Source organism: Danaus plexippus, chromosome 11 (assembly GCF_018135715.1).
Source record: "Danaus plexippus chromosome 11, MEX_DaPlex, whole genome shotgun sequence".
NCBI classification, from domain to species: Eukaryota; Metazoa; Arthropoda; class Insecta; order Lepidoptera; family Nymphalidae; genus Danaus; species Danaus plexippus.
This window is the reverse complement of record NC_083544.1, coordinates 903,835-930,706: the sequence shown is the minus strand read 5'-3', so window position 1 is coordinate 930,706 and position 26,872 is coordinate 903,835. Positions and strand designations below refer to the sequence as shown.

The following is a 26,872-nucleotide window of genomic DNA, read 5'->3' as shown; positions in this document are numbered from 1 at the left end:
TACTCTATAACTAGATATAAATGTAAACTGAAGGCTTGTAAAATTTACCAAAAGTTTCTTGATATTGAAATGTCACATTTTATATTCAGGTCACCAGCACAGGGATATTTGTTTGCTGGTGTTTTACACTTACATTTAGAGAGACGTACAATTCAGTAACATCACACTTTTTCAAACGCATTCAGATATCAAAGTTGAATCAAAGAAAAGTAGAACTAAAATCTTTCTCATATACAAACAATTACTATTTCACATTACAATTCTTTTTGTATGAAATAATTTGATAATCAAATGAAATAAAGTAATTCATGTATAGCAGTGGTATCCTATATTGCTTATTATACAGAAGTATGTTCATATTATAACAAGTTCATGTTAACATCAAATTGTCATCGGTATTTCATTGACAGTACCTACTTTAAAAAGCTTGACTCAAAAATAACTAAACAAGCATCCACTTAACTACACTTTGGGGAATTGCTGAACCAAAACTCAATTGTACCTTTGTTTACGAAAGTGCTGATGTAAAACATTTATGTGAGACAAAATAAGGAATATTAACGACGTACTTCAGTGATAAAAGATGTGGTTATAACTATTACATTTTTAAAAGGAAAGCATTTCCATTAAAACTGATCAATTATAGTCTATAGTTATGGATAAATCAAGCTTTGGAACATTAAAAAAAAGTGTAGACATGAAGCAGCTCAATATTAATATTAATCCGTCGAATGCAGAATAATTGAGAGATTTTTTGGCACACAACAAAGTATCGTATTCATAAACGTATTGTTAAATTAAAAGTTGATATTTTTCTGATATCTCTACTTTCATTACAGTAAAATATCACGGCTAAAATCAATCACAATGATTGCGAAAATAGTTTTCTTGAAATATTATCTTCTTTGTTTTATTCCTGTTTACAGATAACAATACCACTTCAGTGACGCAGTGTAAAACTTTCTTTGCTCGAAGTGAAAAAAAAATATTGATAACACTTTAGTGAAATTGCAATAACTCGAGAGTTCCTGAGAACTTTTTACATAAAAATGATTAAATGTATACACTATATGAATCGACTTCCTGTTATAAGTATTTTGTATTCCTGTCTTATTGTATGAGTTAAGAAGTTTCTAGGGCTGTGTAGATAAGATTTATGTGTATACTGTCCGTATAAGTAAGTAATACGTGACTGATTGCTAAATATTGTTAAGTACAAAAATCTTTATATGTATTCAATAATGATCCTGGAATTGACATCACTAACTTTAAATTTTCATGAGATGATTTGAAAATTTTGTGATACAACATGACGGTATTCAGAACAAATGTTACCCTTTTCATAAAAATACACCTTAAGAACTTTTAATTTAATGTTTAAAATTATTTGGCAAAAAGTACAAACATGAAAAAGTCAGCATATTTGAATATAACGCTAATATTTTTATATTACACAGCACATGTACCGGCAACTTTAATCAATTGTCAAATGTGTATAAAATTATTAAAAAGTTTACGACCAACTTTCATAATTTATAAGACATTTCAAGAAGATGCAGACCAGAATTGATGTTCAGAATCGAAGACTTAAGTCTATGTGCAGCCATGTTGAATTTCATTAGTTTTAAATAAAACAAAAAATCATATAAATATGCGCAAGCAAGGTAGATTTAATTTAAATGATATACTCAAACCGTGTAAACCAAGGGAAATCAATAATATTTCATATAAGCTCACTATGCTTGGTAATGAGTTCCTTAAATTTTGATTTGCAGCATCGATTTGGAAATAGATTTCATTCATTTAAATGAAACTAACATTTTTGGGATATACTACGCTTGCTTTGTTTTGTCTGACATTCACATTCACATCTCGTCTGCCCGTGATCACGGTGGCTGAAAAGTAACCGAAACGTCGGGAGTATGTAGTTTTAACCAAAAATAAAGCACGCGTTGTTTATCCGAAAAATATTAGTTTAATTTAAATGAATTAAACTCGCGAAAGTCTTAGATCTCATTATATTTCATTCATTAAACTGTACCTAAGTGAGTATAATTTTAAAATAATTACTTCACTTACGACTGCTGTCTTTCCTTTTTCTTTATTATTTGGTCCAAAAAAGATTTAAAGTTGCCTTTCTTACGAAACTAAGTATAAAAAATATTTAACAATTGTTATATGTAAAACAAGCTTTGCTCGCGACTTCATCTAGTTTTGGTTATTCATATTATTTAATATGTAAACAAATGTAAGAGTAATGAGATCTAAGATTTTCGGGAGTATTCATTTAAATGAAACTAGTATTATTCGGATATCTACACGGATTTTTATTATACACCTCGTCTGCCCGTGATCACGGTTGCTGCAAAGTAACCGAAACGTCGGGATTATGTAGTTTTTAAATAATAAAATCCGCGTAGTAAATCCGAATAATACTAGTTTCATTTAAATGTAAGAGTAGCCTAAACTAATCCATATTACGTCTGCTGTTTTCCAGGTAATATAATTGTATTTAGTTACGCTAATAGGACTCTAATTGACTTGAATATACAGTATACAGCCTTCACAGAAATCAGAATAGAAAACTTGTCCAATATGAAGATTAAAACATTGTATTGCAGTGCTTTTCAACTGCTTTTATATGTTTAAAATAGATGGTTTTAATAACTCAGTGTTTATATAAGAAATAAGAGATCATAAAGTAGGGAATAATTCTTTTTCTATTCATACAGTTTCAATTAAAAATAATTTTTGCTAAATATTGCTGTTTGTACTCATTTCATTCTTGACGTTCATGGTGGGCTACATTGACAAAATAAAAAAGTGAAGTAAAAATTAAGAAATACCAAGTTTTTTAATAATAAATAATAAATAGAGTATATTTCTTTCTATAAAATGTTGTAAATGAATTGAAATCAAGTATTTAAATAATTTGTTAGGTCACGCCTAGTGTCATAAGCACCGATACAACGAATAACATTGTGTGTGGCTTATAACAGCAGTCATATATTTTTAAAATATTGTTTTTTTTTTATAAATACATAAACAAAGACACGGTCAGAAATCTGTATGAATATAAGATTTATATATTGATATGAAACTGTGGTCAGATGATTACCGTTATAATAACGATTGGTGAAATTGCAACTGAAAAATTTATTAATATTGAAGCTGCGGTATTTTATTGGATTTACAAAGTTCTATAAATTAATAACGAATATTATTTTCTTCGGTTGTGGGATTATTAAATGAATGTTATGTTTTGGAGTTCATATATTTTATAATAAGCGGTTGTACGTAAAATATTTACTTAAATAAAAATTCAGTTAGAAATACCTTTGAACTTTGTTACACAACGTATAATATTAATTATTTAACTTTATTAATTCTTCGACTTAACAATCTACAAAAGTCGTTAAACCATTTATTTGTGTAATAGCAATTTAAATGACTTTGTTTTTATCCTGGCGTCAAATAACACGATATTCTATTTGCCATGAATAGTTGATGTATTTGTTTGATTTCAATTAATAGAATTTTGTAACGATGAACATAAACAAAAACATCTGTCAGTCTGTCGTATGCACGTGTATATATTCTTTATTAACGTACTGTACCACAATTTAATATATCCAGTCATGAAATTTATTTTGCGAGCTAGATAATACGTATAAAAGTTCTGGGTAAACTTAAGACTGTATTTATGAAATATATATATTAAATAATGATTTTGCTCGACTGGCATTCCATTTATTTGTAAGTGGAAAGAAGTTGTTGGTGGTAAAATTTTAAATGTTTTATGTTTTTTTGTACTTCTCATTTTGAATTTAATTTAATTGGACCATACATAGCTTTAAACACAAAACAAATATTAGGAAAACAGTCCACTTCCTCTTTATTTCCATGCATAGTTTATTTAATAATAATTAGACATATATTTACTGTGTAATCCTGCGTTGATCTTAGTATTGTTTAGTTATATTTTATAATGTCATTATTATAAGCACTGTTGGATTAGCGAAATAAATAAATAAATTATATTACTTAGATTTTGTAAAAATCACATACTGTACTACATCACAGTACTATTTTATTGTGACCCATGTTCTTATAGACACTTGTACATATATATTAATAACTTTAGTCACGACTCAAAATAACCTTCTCTTGAATGATTAAACCTAAAAAGTAAATGAAATATTTTATTTATATAGTTTATATAAAAATAAATAAATAATTTCTTGAAAATGTATTAGCAATTCAATTACTTTCTGTCTGTTACAATAAGTTTGAATTTACTTTAAAACGGCTGAGTCCAACTTATAAAAGTTTGAGGCAAATATTTGAATTTCTGGCAGTTAAATTTTCCAAATTTCCACATGAACTACTTACTTAAGTTAAAAAGGACCTAGACTTCAATAAGTTTTTAAATAATTCAACCGTGACTACATATTTTAACTTTAAGAATATTATTAATTACGTATAATTAATAATATTTTCGATACTGTTTCTTCCGTCTGTATCTTTCGTCCTACTTTCATTCTTTCATAGTTTCGTATGTACAAACTGAATCAAAGTTTATACGATGTTAAGAATTTCGAATAATAAAACGAAGTTATATTAAAAATACCTCGAGTTTCTTAAACCTCTGTGTGTTTGGTAAAAAGGTTCTTGATTATTGAATATAATACAGTTGTTAGATATTTTATAACGTATACAATACAATTTTATAAACCAAAATTTATTAAAAGAAAAAATTGCACAACGAATTATTACAAAAATTAAATTTGGATTAATTTGGATTAACGTTGGATACTGGATTTTTTATAGTTAAGGCTGAGGCTGTGTGATAAAAAAAATTACCAAACATTTATTTAAATACTTGGGTACACAAAATCAGAATGAAGATATAATACCACCTTATTTCACGATTATAATTAAATTGGTGAGGCCTTTAAAGGAAATTATTAATTGTAGCAGAGTTTGCAGAATAATAAGACCTATTCTTCGTCATCTTTGTGAATTTGTCCTAGTGAAAAAGACTTTTTTCAAAAGAAAAATATCCTATTCAGGTTAAAGAATCTATTCATTGTATAAGTGGACATTTAAACAACACTTTTGATTACTTGTCATAAGCCTTTCGAAAAATCACAAGCGGAATTAATTTTTATGGAAAATTGGTGAGAAAATTAAAATAATTATTAAAAGAAAAACAATTTTTCCGGAATCTTTTTGTACTTTCCATCACAATTCGAATCGTCTACGATTCACATTTTATATTATTTTAATTGAAGATTTTAATTTCTAAAATAGAAAGAACTATCTTTGACAGAATTTGTGAAACCAACATAAACTTAATTACGAATAATATATGTTCTTAAGACATACATACATATGCGTACCAGAGGTCACAAACTTTTTATGTTTGTAATAATAAAAATATATATGTACACATGTTTGTATGTGACATCATAACAGTGTTTGGTCATCAGTATCATTACAATGAAATATGAAACATCAGTATCAGTAGTCCTCCAACTTTGGACTCTAAACAGCGGCTTTTAATTTACCCGGCTAATATTTTCGAAAACTTCCCCAAAACTTCCCTCTCAAGCCTAACTCGCAATCTCGAGATAATTTATCCTAAAGCACTGCAAAGTTTTAACGTCCTACTTTACCGCGAGTTTCGCAAAAGCTTCTAAAAATTGTGATAGCTGCAGAAAAGAATACGGCATAAGCCGTTTTAAATTTAACTAAACTATTTGAATTTGATATTTAGTTCAATATTTTAATTCTTACATGAAACAGTTGTTCATGAGAAGGATTGTTGTTTTGAAAGCGGCATCATGTACTTTATTTGTAAATGATTTATATAAAAGAATTTTTTATTTTTTATTACATAGCAGAGGTACCGGCAACTTTATTCAATTTTCAAATAGGTATAAAAATATTTTTGTTTTATTTTGTTTTGAAAATTTATACCTAGATAGGTAAGAATTGTAAAAAAATAATGGTTTTGGTTCTATTTGATTTGATAAAAATTCTATTTTTGTTTTCATATATGTCCTATATACGTCTGCATATCTCAGTCTAGCAACCTATTAGTGTCATTACATGTTTGGATATGCTAAATTTTATAATGACATTAAGAAATTAAATAAAATTCTGTTCCCTTTTATCATTGAACATCTTCAACCAATTTTTAAGTTAATTGTCTTTCTTTTAATATTTAATCTCGTAATACCAATAGCCTTCTCTTAATTAATATATCATAAGGTAAAATAAAAAGCGGGAGTTAAAGGTCTTAGATAAAATTAAAAAAAAAAATCAAATGGAATCTTTCAAAGTATTAACTTAATATCGTGCATACAAATCCTATTTTTGTTTGTTAATACTTTTGTAAAACTGTGAGCCGGGTACTGACCGGGATATATTTTAATATTTTAATGTTTTTACGTCACAAACAAGATGACTGAAACAAGCTGATGAAGAGATTATTGTAAGTAAGAAATTCGTTTTAATACAAATTAGTTTTTTTTTGTTTTTAATCCTTAATAATTTTCAACTTAATTTTAAATTTTTTCATTAAATCAATCGCAGTAATTTAAAACATCAATTGTTAGTATCACCAGATAAAACAGCAACCGCTGGTGACACGGTCTTAATTTTTTTTTTTAAATAAATAGCGGTTTTTCGGTACATTAAATACTTATTGATTTTATAGTTTTACATATGTTTGAATATTTTCTACTCACTTTTTGAAAGGTGTTAAAAGCTATTGCAATCTCCATTGACCAAATATCTTTCTTTCCATCAGGGAATGATAGAAACTATGGCCTTGCCTTTTTAATAGAATCCCCTCTAGTTGTTTATTTAAAATTAGCCCATTTCAGTTCATTTCATATCTATGTCATTTTAAATACAAATTTTATCAGATACTACTACAGTTTGTATCTGTAGCAGACCATTCGCCCTCAATTATAAATTGGACTTGTGAAATGAGAATTAGCCCGGTTTTGTTTCTATTCCAGCCTCTTTGCTCTGTATTCTTGTTCATTTCAATAAGTGGAAACAACAAGTGACTCAAGTTTCCATAAACTATATAAATCGCAAACTGCGACACACATTTAGGTCATGAAATCAGCACTCAGAACGAACAAGCGATAAACTAACGCTACGTACTCGTCAAAGCTCTTTCCAGTGAAAGTTTAATTAGGTTCTAAAATTTCTATCTGCTGGTTTGATTTTCAAACAGAAACTTGCAGGCAGTTAAGGTCATTTAGGAAAGAAAAAGCTTTAACCACAGGTGAAACTACAATATAAAGTAAGTTTGGCCAAAAAAAATTTCCAAGATTACACCCTTATAAAGTTCAACTAGTACGAGCTCTTAGACCAAATTATTACAATTTATTCCCCATTTTTGGGGAAACATTGTTTGAGCGCATACAGTGTTTGAAACTGAAACGGGTACGTCAATAAAAAACTTGCCCTCACTGAACCACAAAAAAGCATATTCTCCAAATTTTATATCAAACATTATAACCTCATACGGCAGCGTTAATTTTAAAATGTACTCATATAAACATTACAAATTATTTTTCTCACAACACTAAAAATTTAAAGCCTATTAAAGTATGATCCTGTGTGGCGTGACTGCAACGAGGGCGGACAATAATAGATAACCACTAGTAAACTTGCTTACAGGTCCTAATGATTAAAAGGAGTCAAAGCAAAATTGGTGTTCAATCTTGGCCACCTTTAAGACTTTTAGTTTTACCACTCTGTCTAAATTAAAGTTGTGTAAAAATGAGGTTTTCCTTTAAAAAGGTCCTTGAAAAACACTGCGAAAATCGTTTGACAAAAGATTTGATTTTATTTGTAATAAGAATAATTTGTTTATGTGGTGTCAATTATTAACTAATATAATATAAAAAATTTAAAAAATATACATTCTAGCCTCTACTTAGTAAATTGAACACTTTCCGAGTTTAATAGCTTGTGCAGTAGAATTATGTTTTGTTTCATTGCTACGGTTTTTTTTTATTTTCTTTTAAGATAACATATTTCTATCTTTATAACAATAAATTATAAGTATTGCATTTAATATTTTAATAAAACCTTTATTTCATTTAATATCTGTGATTATTATTTTTTTATTTATTCAGTATCGAAAACCGACAATGTAAAATTACCTTTTCAAAAAAATTAAGTTATAAACTATGTATATGTATTCCATGTTTTTTTTTTTAAATTTGAATTAAATATTTTTTTAAACGATTATTTAAGATGTTTGTAATAATTTAACAAACATTGTGCAAATTCATATTCATATAAAGTTAGAGTTACGTAACATATAACCGGCATTTTAAAATATATGAAACATAAATGTTGGTAAAATGCCAAATAACAAGACAAGCAACATCTGAAATGTTTATAAAAATGTAAATAGTTCACGGATATATTTTGGATTGTATCTCTTTTTATCTTTTAATTCAGGCAATTGCTGGCTTTCTCTAGGACAAATAAATATCCCTAATAATAATTACAAGAATGGACGCTCTGTGCTAAATTTACCTAAACACCTTTATGTACAGAAGCTTATGTGTACCTTCATGTTCTAAGATCCTTAAATGTACATTTATCAAAATATGGTCATATTCGTACTACTGTTAATTGAACGTAGCATTTACTCCAAAAACTCCTGTACTGGACAATATTTATACCCAAACTTGGTCTACACTGTAAAATTTGTTGTTTGTAAAAATCCTGCAAGTAATTCAAACCTAGTCTCTGCTGTTAGATGTTTCCTCTTAGAAAAAATGCTCTACTTTTACTTAAACGAGTCATTCACTCTAGAGCAGGTCCACTTTGGGACGTTCTAATACGCTTACCCGACCCTAACACACCTATTTTAAATTTGTGGACGTTTTGTCTATCTACTTTAAACTTAAACAATTCTGTTTCATTCATTTTAAACAACTGGATCGTAATAAAGCAAGTGATATGCTACAAATCATAAGTATAATGAATAATTTAACAAAAACTAATAAAATTTTTGAATGAATTTTTTTAACTGAAATAAACAGTTTGAAAGGGAAGCGGTTACGAAGATTTATGGAAATGACGCTATTTTTCCAGACTCGCTGAGAACGCTGCAGCTTAATGCGGAGCTCGTGGATTTAATAATTGCTTGTAGACTGATTAAAGTAAATTCTATATTTTCTATTTCTTATAAATTTTCTGTCTCACAAAAAAAATATAATAAGTTTCTTAAAGATTTCACACCTTTTTTATGCAAAATTAATGGAGAAAAATAAATTGCTTTAAATTTATTGGATTTTTTTTTTTTTTTATAAATATACCCGAACAGACGAACAAACTATCAAAATTTGTTTAAAGTATTTGTATTTCTATTATGCATAAATAGAAATAAATATATAAATTAATGATAACAATTTAAATTTGATATCGTGTTTTTAATTATTTTAATATTTTTGTTTTTATCGCTGAGGGTTACTGTCATAACAATACAAGCATATATCTTTTAAAACGGATTTGGGAATTGTACCGGACGATTTAATTCAATGAAGCCAAAGAGCCTTCCGCAGTTTTTTTCACAAAAAGACTGAGGAAAACAAATCATTTTCCCTTTCCTCTCTTTGTCGTCGCGTCCTTTTTAAATTGCTCTGTCGAGGTTCTAATTAGAAAGCTGAGTGAACTACATGTAGGATGAATGGGCACCATTATATCTTTTATGTAATGAAATGGACCAGCATTTTAATGTATAAGCCGTTCTCACAATTTGTCTGTGATTAATATTTAGTCGATTCAAATTTTTCGGAGGTCGTAATTGGCATGTTTTTCATGAGTGTGTAAGCGTGGCTTAATTTTTTATGGAACATTATTTAAAATATATACTTCTTTCTTTTGTAGACTTCTGTGGTAAATTGGTCTCATGAATATGAAAAAAAAATTAATATTGTCAATAACGCCGACGAAATTATGACATAAAAATTATATAATTTTGACGTATGACTTTCAAAACTAAGACATATGTGTTTCAAAACTAATATGTTCATATATATTACAGTACTACATTACAGTAGTTAATATGAAAATTATATATTTTCATATTCGTTACTGTAATACTTTCTGCAAAAAAGTATATTTGACTGTTAAATGTGAATGTGGTTTTGCTGACAAATGTTTTTAAATGATTCCAATACAGATCTTTATATTTATTATAAAGAGATTAAACACTTGTAGAATTAAAAATACGAGGTGGTTTTATAAAAGTAGTCAATAAATAAATATAAATATTACTTCAAGTTATTTAGCATAAAATTAGCAAGGGCCAACGCCCAAGCAAGCCCACACCGGTTTTATCCCGCTAAACATCCAAAAAAGAAAAATTGCCCTAGGATATTCCGAGAAATATCTGTCGAAAAGGGGGGGCAAAATATCTGTCCACCGGTCAATACAAACGGTGAAAACGGACTTGAAATGCCCTACGTAATGGAAAAAGCCCAAATGACGAGCCTAGTACCAAACACCTAAAACACACAATGGTGTTGAAGCACGACAGTCATCGGTTAGTTCTTCGACTTTCACTTCGGATAGAGTTGACCCTCATGTATTCTATGGTGAACCGTTGACTGGAAACAACCAGGAGTCCATTGACATCCAGACACGACTTAGCATTCCAAACATGAAACAATAGATATGGAAAGTTCACGACGATTATTTATGACTACTTTCACGAGCAATATCCACTTCAAAACCGTTATGCTCATAAAAACAACAAAAGGAGGAAATCACGGGAATTAATAAACAATCTACGTATAGCCAAAGCCCTTGACGACAATAATCTTAGTCACCAACTGACCAGGGCCTTAAGGTCAATTCTAAAATTAATTCAAGGAATATCAGCGCAAACTGCAAAATATGATAAAAATTTTGACCGAGCAAAGAATGAAGTAGATTTTGACACAAAACCTTTTGAGTATTCAAAATCCATTTTTATGCAAGAAAGCGGAGCTTCTCTTGGCCAAAAGATAAATTTACGACCATTTTAAAAGCACATATGAATTTCCAAAAGCATCTGACTGTACATGGACCCTGACGGACAAAAACCTAAAATTCCTAGCATAGTTGGTGGAATGCCGTGGAAGTTATCCACGATAGAGGAAATGAGTTGTCAGATTAAGAAAAAAATCGTCTGAATCTACACGAGGACCCGATGGTATCCCATATATAGGGTTTAAAAAATGCTCATCAATATATACGCTAAGATCAAGGAAGAAAATCCCGGAGTCCTTCGTCTTAAAGCAACATGGAGGATGGCCAATTGTATACATCAAATTAATATTCCGAATAACGGATACTAAACTGATTCAAAGCTTTTAGTATTATTATTTTTATTTAAATCAATGCTCCCATTTCTTTGCAAAACAATGATATGAAATTGCATGATGTTAAAAGAAAATAGCTCATTATTTGGAATTTCTTGAATTAAATAAATATTTTTTATTCTATCATTTTCAAATATTTTTTAATTTAATAAGTATTTTATTTTGAAATACATTAAAATATAAAACAAAAACTGTAACAGTAATGTCCAGTTTCTAAACGGTTGTAACTTGAACCTTAGTTGGGTCAATTGAAGATTAAGTTTTCAGAAATAAGTAGTGAAGGAGAGTAGCGTCTAGCGACCGTTATATTCTACTAGCGTAAACCATAACTTCGTGCGCTTGGACTTAAGAGTTGACTTTAAAGATGAAAATAATTGAATTATAGCATATACGATATTTTCACGTTTAATCTACATCACTGGAAAGTTTCGTCAATATTCGTTTAGTATTTTCTTTCTAGTCTTCTAGACTTTCTAGTCTTTAGACTTAGAGAATGCGTTCGGGTCGTACAACACTAGCAAATGCTATTCGCGCTAAATTGGTATAACTTTCCAACCGTAGTTAGTAATATGATCGCGTCATATTACTCAAAATTAAAGTTTTCTGTAATATCTAAAGAAGGCGTTTCAAAAACATTGAAATTAAATGTAGGACTCTTTCAGGGCTGTTGTTTGACTCCAATTATATTTAATATTGTTATTAATATTTTAGTAGATACTAATAAGCAACAGGAAAAAATGGGGGTATCGGTTCAAGTTCAATAACAAATACACAGAATCCATCTTAGCCTTCGCTGACGATCTCGGAATACTGACACGGAACCCCAAACACTGTCAAGTTCTATTGGATGAGGTGGTTAAATTCTGTGAGTGGACGGATATATTGAGGACAAAACCAAATAGATGCCACTGTCTGTGTCTCGGTAGGCGAAATACAAAATATACCTCATACGATCCGGGATTATCGTTAGGCGGTCAATGCCTTTCTACGGTTACGGAAAATACTCCTTTTAAATTTCTCGGTCTTTAGATAGATATAATATAGGTCAAACTCCATTCTTAGAAGTAATAGTTGATAGCTTTTTGAACGATCTTAACAAGGTTGATGAGCAACCAATAAGTAACGTCAAAAAAGCTTGGATCTACGATAATTATCTCGTTCCAATTGGCTTCGTCTATGATTTTAATAAAACCCTTTTGTCAAAGTTATAATGCAAACGTCATAAAGGTGTTGAAGTTGTGGCTGGGGCTCGCACAGTCGCGGTCGGCTGATTCGTCAGCGTTATTCAGGGATGGCAATTATTTTGGAATGAATTTAAAAAGGCCATCGGAACTCTATAAGCACCTAAGAGTTTCCAAGAAACATATCCTGGGAAAATCCCATGATGACGTCGTCACATCTCTCCCAAAAGACAAAGATGCCCTAGAGCTATAATCGAGACTTCAATTCCATAAACAGTTTATGATGAGGGGCACAAAGTAACAGAGTAAGGTTAAGATAAAGTAGGAAGGTCAAAGATACCGATATATTAATGACTTTTATTCGGCAATCCGAGAATTCTTAGTATAAGATTCAGGCAATGAGCTTAGAAATGCAGAATGAGGGGCTAAACATAAGAGATTTTTGCATCCCATAAGCCTTAAAATGGCGCACTTTAATTCATGATTGGTCGCCAGCATTGCTAAAATTTTATCTCATTGCGTTTCAGATTACTCACCCAGATCAGAGAAATTTAGTTAGATAAGGTGAAGGTACCAAGAAAAACTTGCTGCATCTGCGGGGAGCCAGTTGGAACTGCTAAGTATTTGCTGGTGGGATGTAGGCTACTTCTGGATAGTAGTCAATACTCGCGTCGTCAGGGTAGAGTTGTGGAAATCTCCTTAAACCCCTTAAACCTATACCTGGCCCGCAATTCCCAGGCATTGTTGAAGGTCCTCACGGTGAATCCATGGAATGCTGAGAGGTCTCGACTCTTGAAGGTTTTTTGAATTTAAAACAAATAAGAGACTATTTAAAACAACAGTAGAAATAATACAGATATAAATGAAAATCATTTTTATTCAATAATAGTAGTTTTTGTGATTTTCAAGTATTATTAAATGAAACCCATTTTCCTGAAAGGACAATTGTGATAAGTAAGCTTCTATATGTTTTCAGCAATTTTCATTCTTTCATTATTTCAACTATAAATTTTATTTTATTCTACTTCATAATTAATATTTGTACATTTACCTGAATATATTTTTATCTAAAGTATCTTTCTTTAAATTAAGTACTGGTAACAAAAAGCTATTAATTGTAATTAATTAAGTAATTTATTGGAATTAGTTTGAAATAAATTCTATAGACTGAAAATAAATTTGTTTTTAAAAGCACTTCCCAACAAAATTGAGGAATCATTGCAATTCTAGTTCTGAGATCAGAGTAATATGGCGTTGGGAGGAAAATTGCCCTTTGGCATATGGTACGGATGAGTAATATAAAAAGACATACAAATGTATAAATTATGTAACTTTTAATAATGAATATTAAACCTTTTATAACAAAAAACAAACAACCCTGTTTTAATGATCTCTATTTTGATAAAAGCGATAAATAGGATTACGATTAGGATTTAAAAAAAATATTACTATTATCCGAAAACCTTAGTTTAATTTAAATTTGCTTTATTAACCTTATTATAAATAAAATTAATGTACCTTAAGTTCCTGATAAGAAATTGGATGTGTTCTTATTTGGAAATTCCTAGCTGTGTCTTTATAAGTGTGCTTTACGTTACTGCAATATGATAGTTCCTTAGTGTATAAAACTGTAGTACTTTTTAAAGTAAATCCTTTATATTTAAATGAAACAAATATATTTCGCATATACTACGCGGATTTTATTATTTTAAAACTACATAATCCCGACATTTCGGTTACTTTTTACAGATTACTTGATTAAGTTATCCGTATGTGTAATTAGGATCTCTAGGCCAGACTTCTAAACATCAATTATGTTAAGATCAATTATTAATATATATTTATAAATAATGTTCTTACCATCTAGTTCGTAGCCCTGTCCCCACTGCGGAAGTCCGTGTGGATAGTTTTTAGGATCGGTTTTGCCTATTGATATCTTAAGGCTTTTCCACAACTTCATCTTGACCACATATTTATTACTAACACTCGCCACACTGCAATATCTGTGAACAATAAAAAAAAGGCATTAAAAATAATAATTTGATCGAAAAAGTAATACTCTATGTTAGTACACTTAAAATAATTTGGAATTCAACATTTATTATTAAGAACCGTGAATATTCAATGCAGGTAAAAAATGTAGGGCTTTTCATTTTTTATGTTTTGTTGAATTTCAGATAATAATATTATTTAACGTAATAAATTGATCTTATTAAAGCAATTTCGATAGGATGGTCTTCATACAAAATTTTCAAGCAGATTTTATGCAACAGATCTGAGCTTTGTATACCAGTTCAGCTTGTATGACTAGGTATGGTGGGTTTTGTGACGTCATACTTATTCTAGTATGGCGACCTATCCAAGATGGCGGAATAGTTATTTTTAATACACTCCTACTATAAGTGTCAAAAGAAATGGGCGTTCCAAGAATAAGTCGAATTTTTTTCGACGCCAGTTTAAATCCAATACGTTGGACTTCTAACGCTTAAATATCAACATAGGAAGGTGTTCAACTGATTGAACTGCAACTATGTAAACACGTTTAGTTTTGATGACAATGCTTGGTTGACTTTGTGACGTCATTCTTAATACAATTTACTGCGCAGAAAAACAGATGAATAAAATGACTTTTACATTATATAACGTTATAAGTAAATTGTAAAATTAAAATTGTAATTTTAATTATTTGTCTTTTTCGTTAAACTGTATTATATTAAAACTTGTTTTTACTTTTACTTTATTTAAAAATCGCTTTGCTTTTCCAGTTCTGGAGTTAGATACATTAGTTTTCAGCTTAAAAATCGAAAGCAGATCCAATCATGCTTATCTATTATAGAGTGGTTCAAAATATAACAATATTGTTAGGATAAGATAATTAAAAACTATCTAATTATGAGAAATATAAATAGAGTCAATTAGTTTGTAATGTTAAATAACTTCAAGAGTATATTTCCTCATAACGGGATCAAGCATTGTTTCCAAGGAGCGTATCGGGTTACAATCAAGTCATCTGGAACGAACGGATGTCGTTACCATTTAAAATGCTCATTCTTATATCGACAAGAATATTTCCGTCCGTATTGTACAGAGCATTTGATAACAATGCCCTCTATTCCGAGAAGCGTTGGATAAATTATTCTGTAATTTAATATTTATCTTACAAATTAATTATTTTATCTGAAAGCTTATGAAAATGGATATTAAAAATCTGATTGCGATGTTAGAAAATATCCGAATAATGAAGGTTTGAAAAAAAATAAACAGAAACAACAGGCAATAAGAGATCCAGAGTGAATCGTACACTGACTTCCTAAAAAATTCTTTTCATTTCATATAAAAATTGTGTATAATTTTTCAATTAAATTGATTAAGATCTAGAGTATAGGGAATTGAATTCAAGACAAGTGTTCTATAACCAAAAAAAAAAAAAACAAAAATACACAAATCTTGAAATGTTATGTTTTATATTTATAACTACATTTGCATATCCGCGTGGTTTTTAAATCAAAGTTTATTGAAATATATGTAATTGAACATATATATTACTGAAGATAACATCTGTTTCCACTTTAGCTTCAGTTTTGTGAATGTAGGCCGGCTGTTACAAATCAGTTTTGACAGCGTTTTAAGTTACACAGACCAACAAATATAATATTACTCTTAACATTATAGACATAATACTAATTGCGTAATTATATGTGTTATATAAATATTATTATCGAGTATTTTTGAATTATTAAACAATATCGTCTTAATGTCTAATAATTTTAAGTACAGTGATATAACTAGCTTATTAATTTACTGGAATGATAATAAAATTAAATCTTCAATTCACTTTGTTTAATTAATGAAAGCCCTCATTGTAACAATTTGTTGGAGACGTAAGTTTCAATAGGCGTTTCAAGTCTGAACTAATTAGAATGGCACTGACAGCGTCCAATGGATTGGAAGATTTAGTTCCCAATATAAATTGTAACCAATATCTTCGTCAGTTTGAATGATTTTTGGCAACCCGCCAGCAACAAGTCGTGTAACAATATGTTAAGTTTACAACATTCTATTTCTAATACTCCTTAATACGGCTCCTATCCTTACTTACTTACTTAAAATTCTCCGGTTTTTTTGCTTCTTTTTTTCTCGATTTCTTCGTTAATGTAATTTGTAACGTATTTCGTCAATGACAGACTCAGGCCTAAACTGATTAAACTGACTTCTTTAAACTTATATATTTTATTGTATCAATATATTGTTTGAGGATAAGGTTTTAGGTAACAATTTTACCATCAGTGTTATTTACATTTGTTGGACAAAATATTTTTTTAATAAAATCTCTACTAAACTTCAATATTTTATCAATTTTTTCCCATGAGACGCCAATATTCCGTAAGGAATCTTGGCGCGGTTAGTCTAAAATGATATGAAATGGAGGGAAATGAAATATCAAAAATGTATTACATAACCAAAATTGAATTTCAAATTGATATGAGAGAATTATATTATAGGCGCCGAGTGTGAATACAATTTTGGTACAAATCGAGTTACTGTATCGTGAAGTTAGGCAGCTTGGTGATTTTGTGGTTAAATTGATCATTCATATGATAAAGTAACGATACATTAAGCTTATTTATTACTTTTATACTTACATTACGAGAACAGCGCGATCCTGTGGTCTTACCGACTCTCAAACAGATTACGATTTGTAGTTAAGTTTTTGTAAATTTTTGTTATTGTTTTTTCATTCGATTGAGTTTCTTAGGGAATAAGTTTATTATAAATATAGAATAGTTTAACCTCAGGAAAAAATTACACATCATGTACATACACCAAACGGCGATAATTTAAAGCTGAATTTATTCCGTGTTTTATGTTCTAATACATATTTTACATATTAAGAGTAGTTTATAATATAAGTCAGTCGATACTTTGATTAAAACCACCTATGTTATAATTGTATATTATTTGGTGTGATTAGTCTTAATAAAATTATAACTTAAGATGACTTATAGCCAGCCATATTTAATAAACCTTAACATAAGTCATAAATAGTAAAAACGCATCCTGTCTGCTCTTCTTACCACTTCTCTGTAAATAGCCACTAAGCTACTCTGTTATTATAGAAGCTTCGAGTTTCATTAGCAAACGTGATTCATGTCAGGCTGGCGTCATGCCAAACCTGAGTGTAATCAAATACTATGGATAATTTTAACAAATTATTCAATAGGAAAATATATTCTTAGTTAATAAAACATAGAAGCGTTTGGCGTGGCAAAAAGTTATACTACCTTACTAAACATCCCATGTTTTTTTTATATACAAAACGTTCTTTTCTCAGATGTTAGATAAGTGCCAGACATCATTTTATTTGAAATTAGGAGGTTGTTAAATTCCAGTAGCATTGTGGATTATCTAAACTAACTTAACCTAAACTATTTACAAGGAAAAATTCCCTGAAACCATCATTCCCTTAGAGGATTGATATGGAGTTCAGTGTTTGGGGATCGACAAAAATGGACTGAAACGTTTGACAAAATGTAATATCCAGGTAAATCCAAAAATGAAAGTTTTATTTTTTGTGTTATTTATAAAGAACCATCTAGAAAAATAGTATTTGCTCTCATTTAAATGTTATTAGGATCCAATGAACAAGATAAATCCCTTCAACATCTACCTGGGCGACATTTTTATCACATATTCAATATATATAAACTATTAATATAAATATTTAATCTGTAGGAATACGTGAACTAAAAAAAAATCTTTCGACATAAGCACGTCCTTTTATTTTAATATTAATGGATTATTTAAATACGGGCTGACTTTACGCATATTTAAAAAGAATTAACTCTGTGTAGCAAGGCTTCATAAATCTCTTTATCGACGTCGGCAATTAATTAGGTCAAGCTAGCTTGGCATGTTCGAAAGACTGCAAAATACTTAGGCACGATTCTGTTAAACTAAGCACTAAGCGCACTACAATACCTTACTTGTAGAGGCCGATATATACACCCAAATAATGCAATGAAAATTATATAATATTTGCTATGTGATTGCAGTACCAATTTTAATAAAAAAAATTCGTAAAATAAAATTATACATAAATTACAACGCAATCGAACAGAAAAAGTGGAACTAAAAACAGCGTTTTCAAAAGTTTTATATATAGGATTGAGTTTCTCAGAGTAGTGTTTCATAAAGAAAGTGTCGTTGTAAGACTTTATAAAATTGACATCAGAGCTTGCTGGTAGAGGTTTGAATGAATAATATTCATAACCTGTTAGTTAAATTTTTATAATTTATCTGGGAATCACAGCTCCTGGAATGTGACCTGCTTCTCGAATTCTCGTAATATAATAAAATCGAAGTATGGAGGTTAATTTCCTATAAATAATTTTTTAATCCTAAGTTTATATATTTTTTAAATCCTATCTTTTTTATGAATAATTTATTATCAACCCCCTCCCCACCCAAAAACTTATACTATCGTTCGTTTTTTCAATAATTTTTACTTAGAAGATATATTTACTCGCCTCAATGGATGTGTTCGAAACTGAAGTAATATCATGGATTTGTCTTATATGAAAATAAAAAAAATGTCGTAAAGTGACACCAATTCCATTTTAATTATTTGGTAAATATTCAACTCCGTTATTCAAATGTAACTCATGATGATCTGACAAACAGACCTGACAAAACAGCTATCAACTTAAGTTTATACAAACCCGGTTACACAACAAAAAATGGCTGTAACTGTAACACAAACCAATTCTAACTCGCTCAAACTGAATGTGATGATGTTACAGTGAACTGAAAAGAGTATTCAAAATTTGGTAAAATATAAGGTCATAACGTGTATAAAGAGGACAAAGGATTTTTCATATTTGACTCATACTCTTCTCAAATAATGTTTATGCTATATAGATATATCGCATATGAATTAGTCTATAGATTGATAAGTGATGCAATAAAAGAAGTTGTCTCGAGTGAAACGATATTGTATGCATATAAACCTTGTTTATAAGAATAAATTAAAAATAGTTGATCCTTATATTTTAAATTAATTTAAATCTAATTCCTTTATTATACACACGATTTTTTTTTGTTTGACTATCTTACGTCGCATTACAACTGGCTGCGGAGTGGGGATAAATTAAATGTAGGACCGCAGAGCGGGCCACGACAAGTTTGCGTCGCCAATGGCTCGCGGTAATTGACAGTGCCGCATTAATATTCTCACATATTCGTTCAAGGGTTCCACGGCATTTATATATATGTATAAGAGTAATTTTAAAACATAAAAACGAGTTACGTTTCTAAAATTCATTTCCATCATTGCATTATTTGCTTGCCGGCTCCATTCCGTCGTAATTTCATAAAACGACACCACATAATTTTCTTATATATGCACATATATAAAATTGAATAAATATGAACATCCTGTCAAAGGAAAAATATACATAAAAAAGGAGGTGTCTCTAAGACAACATAATGGTGCCATTACATAGATGTTATCAATTTTATTGCGACCTATAAATGTCGGACGAGACCTTAAAAGACGTAGCGCGAAACTGTTCTTGCATTATAGAATTTAGTCGTCCTAATAAAAAGTGATTATTTTATTAAACTGGCTTCATTTTATTGCATGAAATTTTATTTTTTTGGTAGTTTACGTATGTAACATCGTTTTGTTATTTTTGTTCCTACACATGAAAATGAAATGCTATTGGTACCTATTAATTAAATCGAGAATCAGCCTAATAAATTTGAGGACTTATTGTTTAGTTTTTACCTTTATCAAAAGCCTAACATGATTTCTTTTAAGGTTTCTTTTCTGTACTGTTTTAAAGGAATAATCATTAGAACGCAAAAAATGGTATTACTCGATGTATCGAACAAAAGTCTATCATCTGACATAATATTTTTACTGATAGAAGATAATTCTTCATATATTAAGTAAATTATTTCCCAGTCTCTACGACTAATTATAATTATTATTTGCCAAATTACATAAATGGAATCTACATAACTTCAATAATATCCATTTATGTTTAAAAATATTTAAAGCGATAGTAGGTATTAAATATCTTGACCTTGAAGAGAATTCTTTCTAATACTGATTAGATATCAACGACTAGAATGTCTACTTTAACGAAGAGCCCTTCTAAAAGTTTGTAGTCACTCTTCTAAAACGGAATACTCAAAATCCCTAACTAACACTGAGGCTCTTGCAAATAATTTTAAGAGCTCTTCATTTACATAACAACGAACCATCACTGAGATCCTGAGTATTTTACAATCTGTAAAATGAATGAACATATTTTGCAGAAGAAATAACTTAGCAAGATCCTAACCACAAGGCTTAATTCATTAAATAAAACAAAAAAATCTTAAAATTCTGCGGCATGGAAAGAATTACTATTAATAATAATAATTTTAAACTAAATGCTCAGTAAACTGAGTGAATGCATAGAGTTTTAGCCAAAACCATCTCCCTAACCCTTCCTTGTCTATCATCAAGTTTATTTTGGTCGTACATCTGACGTCGTCAATTTTAATCATCTGTATGAACCTCCCACCGAGTGAGATATTTTGGTTGTTTTACGTTGAAATTGCGGCGACTGTTAGAATATTTTGATTCACTTTGAAACCCAGGATGCTGTGGTTAATATATTTTTGGTTTGTTGATAATTACTTCAGTTTTTTTTTTATTTTCATCCAATCTAAATGTAATATGATCCTAAAAGATAAAACATTTTGTAAAACATTATCGGTTAGGATATTAAAAATACTCTTTAATTTTTTATCTTAATCATCAGGAGAATAGCAAAAAATGCTATTAATTTACTAACCGTCTTATATTCTGCAGACCCTGAAATTAACTTTCCGCTGTAATAATTTACTGAGGCATCACTTCATTTTATTAGTCGACCTGTGGAGATAAACCTCAACTATAGCTTAATAACATATTTATTATATTTTAAAATCTTCTAATTTTGTAAAATTTCTTAATCCTAAAACTGTTCGGAATGCTTATTTGGAAACCGATTTTATTTTTAAAATCCTTTACTATAACTCCTTTTCACAAGCTAGATAGAAATAAAGACTGAAACTAGGATTCTCTGTAACAGTAGAAACAGTCTTAAAAACAATTATAGCACTTTCGCCTCTGGTCGTTCCGCCTCGTTTAATTAAAAGTGCATACGAGTTTCCATGGGAACTCCTAAGAGGTTGTGGACTATTCACTAAAAAGTATTCAACAATTTTACGTGTGAAAGTTTCTTCAGCTGTTTTTTATCTTTTATTTTTATAAAATATTACACCTTTAAAAATAGAATACTAGAAATTTACAACAACAATTTAATATTTCAAACATTATTTTAATGTTCTGAGTTTAATCTCCTTATATAAACTTTGTCTAAGTATGTCATATATTGTTATTGGAAATACCAATAATATGGGAATTATTCTATCATTTCTAATATCATAAGATTTCAGCTTTTATTACCAATCATATTGTCCATTACGAAAGTAGAAATGACAGAGTAAAAACGAATTTCTGTGTCCTTAATGTTGCTATAGATTTTCAATAGATTACTGTTACTACAGCCCCTAATAATATTTATAATGGATGGTTTACGGGCAGATAGTATCTTATATAGAGAAATAAGTATTAATATGTATGATGATAGGGCATCTTTAAAGAAGTTTAGGGATATTTTTTTATTTATCTGTCAAGTAAATGATGAATTTAGTCAGAGATATTTTTTAAAGGTTTATTTTTACAGACTTCCTCATGTCAGTCATACTTATTTTATATCTTAAAATTAATTAAAACTCGAGGATTCACTTAGCAACTTAGCATGTTAAAAATATACAAAGTTAAGCAATCCTAAACTTCATCCAAGTTAGATAGACGAAGAAGTGAAAATTCAAATATTCTGGAAACATTTTAAAGTTGTATTTATAATCTAAAATAAAAATTTTCAAACTCTCGGCTGAGTGAGTTGAATGGTTGTGAAGTAATAATGAAATAAAGTTGAATATGAAGAAGACATGTTTTTGTACAGCTTGTATCATTTTGTATAGACAGATAGTATAAGCGTTTTATATCTTCAATGTCCTGTTTTCGGTCAAGAAATGCAAAGCAATAAAGGAAGACGATAAACTGTTTAAAGTTAGACTGTGAATAATGTGAAAACAAAAGATAGTTTAAGAGCGAGCCAAACTGAAACTGTGTCAGAACTTTTGTACCTGCGGTGAAATCTCTGCTAAGGGTGCTTATTGTATATTACTATATAATTTTCTTACCATCTATTTATATTTCAACTTAGAATTAACATATTCAATACTTTCACAAGTTTTATCTAACTATGAATGCTATTATGAAACTGATTCTTGTTTTTTTTTACATAAAAAAATATTAACACGGCATGAAACATTATTCCCTTGTGTACTCTGTTTTACATGTTTACTAAAAATAAAATTAAAAAAAAATATTTTTTTTTTTTATGTAGCATTAGTTTAACTGATCCACATTAACTATTGTAAAAGGCCATCATGAAATACCCTACATCTTAACAACGTTCAATTGAACCGATGGGGGTCAATTGTTTGATACGCTTGAAAATTTAATCGTAACCCAAATAAGTCTTTCTGTTTCTATGATATAATATTTAATTGCAGAATTCGTCTCGTGGCCGTTATGACTTTATTGCTCGAACCAATCGGTCGTAAACGTCACTTATCGTTAAACAGTACAATCAGATTTGATGCTTACATGAAAGACATAAAGATTAATATCGTACGAATATAAAAATGTAATGATATGATTTTGTTAGTGTCAGTATTAAATACAACAGAATAATTTGTGGAGATATAACTTTATTAGGTTTTTTATTACATTGCATTAGAAGGGCGCTTATTGTAACGATGTTAGGGTTAATAATGTTTTATGAACAGTTCCTGAGAAAAGAGTTTTATATTTTGCAGGATTAAAAAATATTTGAGTAATTTAATTCATATGTATTATCAAAAAAAATGTATATTATAAACATTCACGAAATCGTTGGGAAAATATTTTCAAGTATAGATTTTCTTTAGTAACTTTCTGTTAACCAACAGGTTATTTAAAAATGATAAATAATGTAAATAATCATGTTAAAAATTTCGACCTAATGCAAAGAGAAGTTTATTTTTATTTTATAAACTTTCAAAGTCTCGTCGGTTCCCTAAAGTCCAGCTCATTAAGTGGAACTTCAAAGAAATTGATACAGTGGTACATATATAGCGTCACATGTCCCTGTGTCTTCTAAAGATGCCGACTCATTACGGATGTTTCTATCCTTTTCTACCTCGCGCTAATGACATATGTTCATCTCCATCGGCTTATGCGATACTCGGAATGACCGGCGCATTTTATATCACTAAATTATTTTGGTAAAGAATATTAAATTTTCTTCCATATAAAATAGTATTCATACTATACAAATGACAATAAAAATGTTGAAATAATAATTAATATTGTATTTAGAATTTGAGAAATAAAACGCAATAACGTCGACTTTCGTAAAATTATAACATTCAAGTATACTTACAATACATTAAAAGTATCAAGATTGGTGGTAAAAGTATCGGAAACAAATTTCACCAGAGCGAACCAATTCACAAAGGGAGGGTGGAATCACGCAAAATCCTCCCAGTTATTAATAGAGGCAGATGTGATTCATCATTTTAATGGACGGCACATCCGCATGAAAGAAACTGAAGTCTGATAATCACGATTTCAACTAATACAGTGTTGAAACGATGAGTTGTTGATAAATGTCCGTATATGAGTGTATGTATACAAAAGTTGGTACGTGAGTGAGTGTCGCAATATCATTATTATGTGTATAATAATAATAATATTCTTAATTGTACACCCTTAAATTAACAACTATTTGAATTATAGTAGATAAATCTTGGCAGCCTTATTGCTAAAGAGCAATAAATTCCAGACAACCGACAATGAAGAAAAAATATACATATGAGGTATATGATAGGCGTTAACGTAAAAGAAATCGTAGAAAGAATGCAAATTATAATAGTGAACAAGTAACGACTTAAATGAAAATAATATAAATATTTTACACTGGATCTTAAACTACATAATCTAACATAATATCATCATATATACATATGTATAACAAATAATATTAATTTTACACATTCCATATTAACATTGATTGAGGTAGTGAATCTTTACCAAACGCTTAAATGACTTTTCTGACTTCGCAAATTTAATATGTAGAGGAAGTTAATTCCAAAGTCGAATAGCAGTTACAGTAAATGAACTCGTGTAAAAGGGAGAAGAGTGGGAGGGAACTTTTAGGGTGAAGTTTTGTTTAGAGCGAAGAGAACGATTGTGAGAATCATGAAGAAACTCGAACCGGTTTTCCAAAGGGTTGAAGAGTACACAGTAAAGAAGGGAGAGGATGTGAGTGTACTTAGAGAAACGGATAAGAAGTCACTTTAATTTTCTGCAAAAATACATCCAAAAGTCCATAAATAAACTTAATGCAAAGGTTTTGAAGGTTTTCTACTTTCATTAATTTTTCTTCTTTAATGTCCGGGTTCAAGTGTCTGTTTAGTCTAAAATAGGAAGAAGAAGAGATTGAGCTAAGGCAATTTTGGTAGATATTGGAAGAAAATTACGTAGTCTTCTTAAGGAACCCACAGATGCATACTTCCTCCTGCTCGACTCAGTTAGTTGAGGACCGCAAGACAGAGTTTCATCAAAAACGACTCCAAGGTTCTTTACTTTTTTGTTAAAGGGTCATCAATGACTACGGGAGTTAGTACAATTTCAGACAACCATCATATAAGTTTAGAGCTTCCGAGTAGAATTACTTGGGTCTTATTGGGATTGATTTTAAAACGGATACAATTACTCCATTCAGAAATACGTTGCAGGTCTTCATTAAACAGATCAGTGGAAAGATCAGTGAGATTTGATTGCCGATATATCTGAGGTCGTTTGCATACAGGTGGTTGAAAGAAGTAATGTTTGAGCAAACTCTATTGATAAACACTGAAAATAACAGGGGAGACAACACGCCACCTTGCGGCACATGATCATTAACATAATTCCAGTCTGAATACATGTCATTCAACAGGACACGTTGTCGGAGGCCATGCAAGTAGCTGTGAAACCAGCGAATGACTGAAGGAAATATGTTGCGAGAATACAATATTGCTAGCAAGATATCAAAGTCCACGGTATTAAAGGCGTTGCTAAAATCAAAATATTTTAATACCGTAACTTGTCGGTTGACCGTGACCTGATGTCTTCAGAAATTTTAATCAGAGCAGTTGTCGTACCGTGACCAGATAGGAAGCCGGATTGGAAATTACTTAATAGTTTGTGCTTCGAAAGGAAAAGACTTAATTCGAAGTGAACCAGGCGCTCCAGGATTTTTAATAGGAAAGGAAGTTTGGATATTGGCCGGAAATCGGCAGAACAACTTGGATTATTGTTTTTCGGGAGTGGAATAATGAAGGCTTCTTTCCAGCAGGTAGGGAATTGACACGTAATTATTGAGTTATTAAATATAGAATCGATATCGAGTAGAAGATCTGGAATTATCATTTTACGACTAATGGCATCAGAACCAATTTCATCGGTGCCTACAGATAAAATATTCTTCTGAACATCACATTCAGAAAATTGGTGTAAAGATAGAAATAGACAAATGAAATTGTTTGCTGACGTTAAATGAGTTACGAGTCGTGGCTTCGTAGCGTCTTCAATTGAAGCAAAGGAAGAGAAGTGTTGATTTAGAATATTCAAGTCAGTATTGGAGGCAATTTTAATACATGTTTTATTACGTCCAATTCTAAGGGAATTGAGAAACTTCCACCCCCTAGATGTGTCTTTTCTTCAACAACAGAATTGTAAATGTAGCGTCGTTGTTTATTTCTACCTAACCTGTTGCAGCGATTTCGAATACTGAGATAAACGTCCCTGTTTATCGGAGGAGTTGCTTTTTTCTCCTGCTTTAGCTCTAATCTTACTAATTTGCAGCTATTTAATATCGTCAGTTAACCAGGGAGCAGGAAGGTGCTTCATACGGACTGGACGAACTGGTGCGTGACAATCATAAAGTTTTATCAGAACGGAATAGAAGACAGCAACCTGATCGTCAATGGTTTCCTGATTGGTCGCCTTAAGCCAATTAATATTTAGGGCATCAGTCAGTAACTGTGATAGATCTATCCCAGAAAAGTTGCGTTGGTAAAGAGTTG

General features: G+C 30.0%; 1 protein-coding gene across 2 annotated transcripts in view; it reads right to left on the bottom strand.

Moving 5' to 3' along the window:
* The window catches only part of LOC116765657 (glutamate receptor-interacting protein 1), a 144,731-nt gene that overhangs the window by 82,279 nt on the left and 35,580 nt on the right, over positions 1 to 26,872 (bottom strand). For both annotated transcript variants that reach the window (XM_061521996.1, XM_061521997.1), the window contains exon 2: positions 14,453 to 14,595. In XM_061521996.1, coding sequence (XP_061377980.1) covers positions 14,453 to 14,552 — 100 coding nt within the window. In that variant the 5' untranslated portion in view covers positions 14,553 to 14,595. The remainder of the gene's footprint in view (positions 1 to 14,452; positions 14,596 to 26,872) is intronic.